The 8,608-nt window shown below is 46.0% G+C and overlaps 1 protein-coding gene across 1 annotated transcript in view; it reads right to left on the bottom strand.

Annotated features, from left to right (window-relative positions):
• The window catches only part of SARC_00436 (hypothetical protein), an 11,068-nt gene extending 2,699 nt beyond the window's left edge, over positions 1-8,369 (bottom strand). Inside the window, exons 1-13 of the mRNA XM_014305881.1 lie at positions 8,300-8,369; positions 7,800-7,877; positions 7,237-7,399; positions 6,674-6,860; positions 5,713-5,881; positions 5,429-5,489; positions 4,387-4,508; positions 3,858-3,959; positions 3,332-3,441; positions 2,664-2,733; positions 1,821-1,998; positions 537-619; positions 63-138 (exon numbers count right to left, since the gene is read on the bottom strand). Coding sequence (XP_014161356.1) covers positions 63-138; positions 537-619; positions 1,821-1,998; positions 2,664-2,733; positions 3,332-3,441; positions 3,858-3,959; positions 4,387-4,508; positions 5,429-5,489; positions 5,713-5,881; positions 6,674-6,860; positions 7,237-7,399; positions 7,800-7,877; positions 8,300-8,365 — 1,465 coding nt within the window. The 5' untranslated portion in view covers positions 8,366-8,369. The remainder of the gene's footprint in view (positions 1-62; positions 139-536; positions 620-1,820; positions 1,999-2,663; positions 2,734-3,331; positions 3,442-3,857; positions 3,960-4,386; positions 4,509-5,428; positions 5,490-5,712; positions 5,882-6,673; positions 6,861-7,236; positions 7,400-7,799; positions 7,878-8,299) is intronic.
• Positions 8,370-8,608: the final 239 nt, after the last annotated feature.

Genomic DNA, 8,608 nt, shown 5'->3' with positions numbered 1-8,608 from the left:
ATATATATATATATATGTATATATGTATATATATATTGATCAGGCGTCAATTAAGCATCTACCTTGGTAATCTTGTACAGTCCCCACACGGATGGCACCCAGACCATGCGCACGCAACAGTGTTCTGATGTTGTACACCTGTGCAGCGTTATAGCAGGCCAAGGGAGAAGGCATGATGCATTGTATGCTTAGTAGAGGCAAAAGAACCATACCATTTACAGCCAACTATCCATATTTAACAACTACCAAACAATGTCAGCGAAGCTTGAGAGTTCCACGGAGCATCGGTCCATGTTTGTCACTGGGGAAGACAAAGCTCCAACAAGGAATATATAGTTGTAAAGAGTCGCAATCGTCGTGGATCTCTAACAAGGTAGGAACCATATGACGACATGAATCTTAAGGCACTCTTTGTCCACAAGAAACCACGCATGTGTGCTACCCATAGGAATAGATAGAGTAGCTATAGTGACCTTCCTAACAGTCAAAGTGATAGTTGGTAGATCTTTAACTATTTCATCCTTCTTCTCACACACCTGCTTTCGAAATGGTGCGATGATGCCAATATCGTTCGTAGACACACTGCCGGGTTTATACTGCAGCAGCTTCTGAACAATGGCTGTGATGAGGTGCAGTTTGTAGGAACAGGGTAACCAGTCATAAGTACGCCACCAGACAAAGCAGTTTTAGAGCGTGTTGCACATCGTGGATACTTCTGTATGATTCATCTATGCAACGGAATGTGTACGTTTGGGTGCGTGCGCGTATGTATGAGACGATTTTGTGAGTTGGTATCTGAGGAGACAAGATCTGATATGTTACAATGTGTGCAACATCGTACGAATGACTAGTCGTGGCTGTTGCTTTTGTGAGGCGGGCAGTATGTATGCTCCCGAATTGTTCGTAACTCTTCCCATAGTTTCCCGTGATATGAAACGACTCTCGCATAGGCCCTTTAATATACACGTACTGTAAACAAGAAAAATGACTGTCATACGCAGCTTCCGAAATATATTGTACAGTCTTTTCACGACTTCTGAAGTGGTGGAAGGCATGTATTGGCAGGCACCTCAAAAAGGTAAGATCATAATCATTATGGGTGCACACGTGTGGCGGTTCACAAATCTATGAGTATGAGTACCACACGGCACGACAAGATCAAATCACGTCGAACCATGGCATAAGCTCGGACTTGTAAGTAAGCGAAGAGACTTGGTGGGGAAACCCATCTTACTATGCGAATAGGACTATGGGCCACTTATGAAACAGCGGGATATATAGCAAGAACGTGCGCAAACCTTCTACGCGAATTTTGTTTCATACCATCTAGGTGTCGATATATATGTACATTCGCGAACCTCTGGACAGAACCAGCACAACATTCAAGGGCAGAAAGTGTTTTAGCCACACAAATCTCTCCACTGACACTTTCACGCAGCGTCGACAACTGTTCTCCTACACAGACACATCCATATCCAAAGGGACAGCCACACACACTGTGACTATATGGCCTACATACGCACAAAGCTACACACGGATGTGCTGGATACCAGCATTGTTGTTGTTGATGATAGCTCGATTGACATAACGTAGTATCGAACACTACACACGCGCACTTTATGCCGGACAGCTGTTGAACTCATGAATGTACGTCTGACTGTCGCGGTCTCGGTAGTAGAAAACACCTATGAACACACACACGCGTGTTCAAAAAATAACCCCGGGCAGAGGCACTAGGGCCAACACAAATACACACGCACACACCCCTATCAAGACCATTGAAAACAAGCATACACATACACATAGATATGCAAACGTACTTGACACCAGACTAGCCTCCGTGTCGTTGAAGTACGACCGGCTGTCTCCGTCCTGATGGTAATGCCCAGCCACTCCGTAGAAGAGCAGCGGTGCCTTCGTAGGAAGTTCCTCCCACGCCAACAGGGATTGATCTGTGGCGTTTTCAGAGCACGCCTCGAGCGAGTTATTGTAGAAGAGCTGTCATTGTAATGCGGCGACAAGCGCAGGACGTGCGGGGATTGAAGAGAAAGGGTTTCTTTACGTGGTGTTGAAGAGTTTCGCTCTCTTTTTTGCAGGACAATGAGAATCCACACATCCACACTTCCACAAATACAATATATATGTATGTATGTATATATGGATGTATACGACTTTTACGACCGATACAATGAGACATCGATCGCTGTCGTGCGTGCATGGCGTGCGGACAAGTGGTCACCGTGCGAGCACATCTGACATACACAACGGCGAGGATTACGCACTCGTGCGATGTACAGTAGATAACAGCATACGAGGTGTGTTTCGATAGGCAGCCCTAAGTATGGCACACTACACAACTCCTGCGACACATGCGTCGCCAGCCCGTGCAAACGCCGTGCACTAACCCAACGGCATTCAACAGATCACACACCGACTGCGTGCAACGAAGGTACACATAAACAACGTGCAAAACAAGTGTGGCGGCACGGAAGGAAGCCAAAAACTTGTCGACTATATCACATCACATCTTTATGTTCACTCATCGCTCGACCGCCTACGGCAGACATCCCTACACACTACACAGCAGGAGCACATCACAGTTCGAGCAACGTATCCGACCATTCTATCGCGCGTACAATCGAGCATGTATAGTGTACAACCACCTTTGACGGCAACTCAAGCAGTGTCTCGTGGGACCGATAGTTTTTAGTCAGTTGAGTGAGAAGAATCCGCCTGTAGCAGAATAAATAAAGAGTGTCCCTGGTCAGAACCTTCGTAATTGGACAGACGCCCAAGAAAGTGCAGCAAGGGAAACCTCTATCACACGTCAGTGTTTACAGTAACAAAAGAGTAATGGTTTCGTAACAAACCGTTTTAATGCGCAAAATATCAGCAAGCTCTGATTATACGGATGCACACACGGTAAGACTTTGGATTTCACATCACAAAAGCCACTGAATGTGAATGCAAAACAGCCAGACAATTGCGTGTCACTACGGAGAGATACAATGCGGCAGGCAAGGCTGATTTAGCCATGCACGTGGACACTCGCGACTATCAGCACCTTAACCGCAATAGCAGTCCTATAGGCCCTCGGCAAAATATGTGTCAAGAAGTGAAGGTCAGTTTCCCCAGAGCATGTGTGACTTTATAAATGCGTGTATGTGCATGTGCACAACAGTTCTACATCTGAATCCAATGGCTTCTCTCCCGCAGAAGAAAGCCGCTAACTATCCTTGTGCACGATATCTCCAGACCTACTAGTGTTCACATGCCGATGACAGAATGAGTACAGGCACGATAGTACTCAACATCTTCAGGATTTACCTACCTATTCAACGACGACGCGTCACCGTCCGCATGCAGCTTACATAGCCGTTCCAGGGGCGATACATGTAGTCCCATTCGTCGTGCATCTGCACTGCGCACTACAGGCCCCAGCTGTCAAGTGGCGAGTCGAGACGAATCGGTGGTAGGGTAAGTGAAGGGAAATGGCGTCCGTTGGGTCTCGTATCAGACCCAATTACGTGACTAGTCGATTTGATTGGAATTGGAATACGACAGTGGGGATGGGTAGATAGGTGTACACTCGAGCTACTTTATCCTCTCTATACGCCTGTATGACAAGCCCATTTGATTGCGAAATCGAAGAAGGTCAAACTTCAATACTACACCGGCTATCTTCATATACCAAAACACCCCCTGCTATGCAACTAAGTCGTCTGATCTTTGATTTGCATCTACTGACACACGGAAATAAATACCCAGCCAAGCTGACCAATCTGCTTTAAACTGAGCAATGTTATGTAAAACAACCACATTTGCTTAGAGACTTCTCTAGAGTCGCAATAACACACCTGCTTGTGATCTCCAATCAAAGCCACCCGTGTGGTCTTGGCCCCGACAGCCGAGATGGGCACCAGCACTTCTGGTTCCGTCGCTTGCGCCGCTTCATCAATCTGTGAACAGGGTAAGGCCCGGTAGGTAACCTTGTGGTGTCAGTTATCGCATGACGTATACAATTTTGACACTTCACATCTGATACGAATTGGCATATCAGGACACGACATGCATCCAACTCTGAAAGATTACCAGAAACATCCAATGACAGTCAACAAGACTCTCGCTCTTCCGCCTACTAATACAATACATGGACTACGCTGAGACGGGGCTCATACCCATATAACAACCGCACAAATCGAGAACGAAGAATCGGAAGTAGAACCCTAAACCATAAGAACCCTACTACATATGCCCAAATCGAGAACGAACAAACACAAGGCGTCCACTGAGAACCGACCCGAGCCATACAAACGTTCACGGTATGCAACAACAAAAAGAATAAAAAGGTCATCACAAACACCAAGACATGTCAGTGGAGCATACAATTATATGCGACAGCGTGCCTCGGAGCGAAGGAACATCAGCTAGAATGGCCGCTGACAAACACGTGCACACGATGATCGACCGCGCCATCAGTACCTCAGGGGGTGGGCACACGAACATTCCTGTAGATGGATTTTTGGTTTCTTTTTAAGTTAGGTTTCCATATGGGAATGATAGGGTCGGTCCTGTGAGATGAGGTGCAGATAGCTGCAGACGCTGTGTAGGTTAGGCGAGAGCTGTACAGATATCATGCTGTATGCGAGTGTATATAGATTGGTTGTAATGCGTGAGTAAAAGCTACTATTAAAATATTGCGAAGTAGATAGGCACGCTACCGCATCAAGAAGACATGGTCCAGGAAAGACAAACATAAGAGATTGTAAAGTGGAGCGTAGGTGGTGATGTATGCAACAGCACGAACGCCTTAGATACTAGATGCATATATACACATAAGGATTAACATCGATATAGTATTGGAATACGTAAACGGATATGGAATAATTCTGAGGAGACCGCTTATGGATTACAAGCAAATAGGGGTCCCGTAAGGTGAGAAAAATATATCAGCCCTTTGTTGGGTATAGCATATAGACGGCCTTGTATCTAGGGAAGACCTGGACGTCAAGGTACATACACGCCTGTATGTGGGACATGGGAGTGAGATAGCCTCAGGCGCAATATAAGGATCTCGGAGTATGTCAAGACATACATCGCCCATTCTAAGGTAGGAGAAATACTTTCTCGAAAGTGATTGATTAAAAAGACATATTCAAAGTGGTATATATAAAGCAATACCGTACATAGATGTAGCAAGAATCAACCCTTTATTTGTCAAGAGACAAGTCAACTAAGAGTATATATCAATGTAGTGAAGTACATATAGCCTTGCGTCGCAAACTACATACTTTTTCAGACTACCAATTTAGAGTGTTCATACCTTTTAACAAGCAACTGGGTCAAACGTGCACGTGCTCAAACCCCAAACAGACAACTACCAACGACCTTCATGACACAAAAAGGGTCCGACAGGCTTGACTCATACCTGCCACGGCATCGAAGTGGGCATAAGGCTTCACATCCATCGGTACATTCGAGTAGTCTCTCTGCAGAAAAATAGGTTAATCAGCGACGGTCAAAAGATATGCCTAGCATGAATCGTCTCTACACCTGACACATTCACAAATCTACCACAGACGGGGCCAAAACAGGTATCCACTCAACAACAAAGATTCTGGAAACTCCTAGCATATGCACACACTCCAAACAAACACAATGGCCACGGTCATGCACCCGCCGGGCGTATGCACAATATCTATAATAGCACACCTGGTACGGATACAAGCGCAGAATGGTTTCACGAGGGTTTGGCACACATTCAGCCAGCCGTTGCACGAGCACATCGGCGGCAGCATGCGATGGCGCACACAGCAGTACTTTCTGACCCGAACTAATCACCAGACGTGTGGCGGATATGACGGCCGTGGTCTTCCCAGTGCTGCAGGTAGAGGATCAAATAGGAATGAGAACACAACAGATGCGGAACATAGATTTTTTTTTAGGTGCGGCGTTGCAAGCGAGCTTAAGGAGACGAGACAATCCGTGTCGCAGATCACTCACGACAGTTCTTAATAGCCTGTAAAGTGGTCGCCTGTGGCAACTAGCAGTAAGTGGTGACAGTCAGAAAGGCATGAACGTGAATCGTGTCTGATTGAGGCTTGGTGCTCTCACACTGCATATGCAGGCTCACAGTAGCGGCCACATGCACCTTAAAAACACTCAAGCAAGGGCGCACACACGTGTGAGGTTCACATGCTCAAACTATCTGCTTTAACAAACGCCTACTGGATCGTACATATTCCCGTTCGCTACGTTGTGGCGTGCTGTGAATATGATACTTTTATTCGCTTACAAAAAGAGTGGCACATAAACACAAACCGCCATGTCCAGCTCACTCATTCCGTCCGAGTACATCGATCTTAAAAGGACTTTCTAAAGAGCGAAGCAATACTACATCCCAAAAGCGCCATCTGGCGCACACACAGCGTCTTTTACAAACACCCAATCCCCCTTGTTCAATATGTAGCGCACAACCATCCACACAATCCCAATATTGTTTGTCGCCACTTCAAGTCGACACTCTACATACATGTACAGGTACCTATGTAATGTCTCAACTGCTTGCGTGTGTGTGCTACGCGTGTAAACATCGACACTCGTGGTTTGTATCATTGCGGATTGAGATGCTTAGGATAGAGATGTCATAAAACTTGTACACCTGTATACCTACCCGGGTGGACCATGCACCAGGTACACATCCCCCTCACAGCAGTCAGCAATTCCGGTGGCCGCTTCCCGTTGCTCTGTGTTCAACCCCTCAACACACTCAGCTCTGCTTTCGATCGCACTCGATGAGTGATCCGAGAGTCTTTGGAGGGACTCTTGTCGGATGTATTCGCATTTGTGCCTGTTTTCTCCTATTGAACATGCGTCGTATAAAGGAACGAATGGTTGAACTTGGAAATACGCGCATGAAACACAGAAGAACTCCGCAGGATTGTACGCTGACGTTTAGTGAGCAGAATCGGTTGGCCATCCCAGAATCGTCTAACAGAGGACCACCAGAATATGCGAATGATTGTCTTGTGACAATATGAGGATAGCGACACTAGCATATCCGTAGACTTAATGATAAACAGGACTAAGAACTGTGCATGACTACCGCTCAAGCAGCGAGCAAGCAACGCCTATGATTGCCCCTGTTCACGTATAACCCTATTTCGTTCATTTGTGAATGGTTGCGGACGTTCTCACAGGATAGAAATATACGTAAAGAGAGGCTTGTGAGCATACCCTCTTCCAGCCATAGCCCTTTGGCACGCACACACTGGAGAGTGAAGGCCATCACCTTGAACGGCTGATGATCTACCATAAAGCGTAAGAATAGGCGACACTTTTTTTGAAACATCTTGTGGTGTTTCTTGAATACAAGCACCTGTATGAGATCACGCGTCACCTGCCCACACCAACAATAAGCGGAGATGTCATGTGAATAAACTGCGAATAGAACCGACCCAACACAGCCACAATACTCCCGTGACATCCACGCACGGACAAAATCTTTGGACATATCGTCGTGTAAAAACGACGTACAGTGCGAAACGGTCAGGGCGATGTATGCCTAATGCATGTGCTCTGCTTGAGTAGCAATTCCGATCACCGTTCCGACGCGAGTTACTGAATATGCTCTAAACTTCCGCCTCCCAATCGGAATAAATCACTTTTAATTGTCGACAGTGCAACTATCCTTGAACCGAACTCAACATTTCATAAAATAAAAAAGCTGATTACTCGACATCGGGGTTTACTATTATACTACTATACACGGCAAGATAGCACACGTCATCCTGTCACACCTTGAAGACTGTCGCTAAGAGCTCTTTTTTGTGCATGCTGAGCTCCTCTCGTATGCGGACAGTGTGGCCGAACAATATCTGTACCGAATTGGGGGCATGCGCATTAGACGAGTGTTTTTCAGTTCAGTCCAAGCAGTCAGGTTGCACAGTACCGCACCAGAACAACCTTTCGAAAAAACAACCAAACAAACAACCAAACAAACAAAAGCGAGTGGCCGATGCCGCGAGTGTGGCCCGCTATCGCTCTGAACTCTGAGCTCCACGCCGAATGGCAGAACACGGCCCAAGTCTATACATCGAATCAGATCTCGCACTGTTAGGAGTACGAAAAATAGGATAACCAAACACAGTGCACCCCGCGGGTACATAAATATTTACGCGTATTGCATCATGCGAGGTATATCGGCAGCTCGATAGGTTGGTATGAGAAGCTCTGTCATGCGTTGCATACTGGGCTCGATTACACGGCAAACGATACGGTAAGATTGAATGCGACATACTTCTGGACGTCTTTCAAGCAAGGAAGGCACTTTGAAAGTAACGATCAACTGCTTGCCAGCTAACATCGTGTTCGTGACTTTGTGCCTGTACAAATCAAACCCGTTGATGTCGATGGCATGCCGATCCTCCTCACATACCAGTGCAGATAGCAGAGTATCCACAACATCTACCTGTGGGCATACCAACGATGAGTGACAATCGGGTGAAGAAAGCATACCCAGATACATAGACATATAAATATAAATATATATATATGTTATATATTATTGTATATATATATATATATATATATATATATATACCATATA

Source organism: Sphaeroforma arctica (assembly GCF_001186125.1).
Source record: "Sphaeroforma arctica JP610 unplaced genomic scaffold supercont1.13, whole genome shotgun sequence".
Lineage (NCBI taxonomy): Eukaryota > Ichthyosporea > Ichthyophonida > Sphaeroforma > Sphaeroforma arctica.
This window is presented reverse-complemented; position numbering and strand designations above follow the sequence as displayed.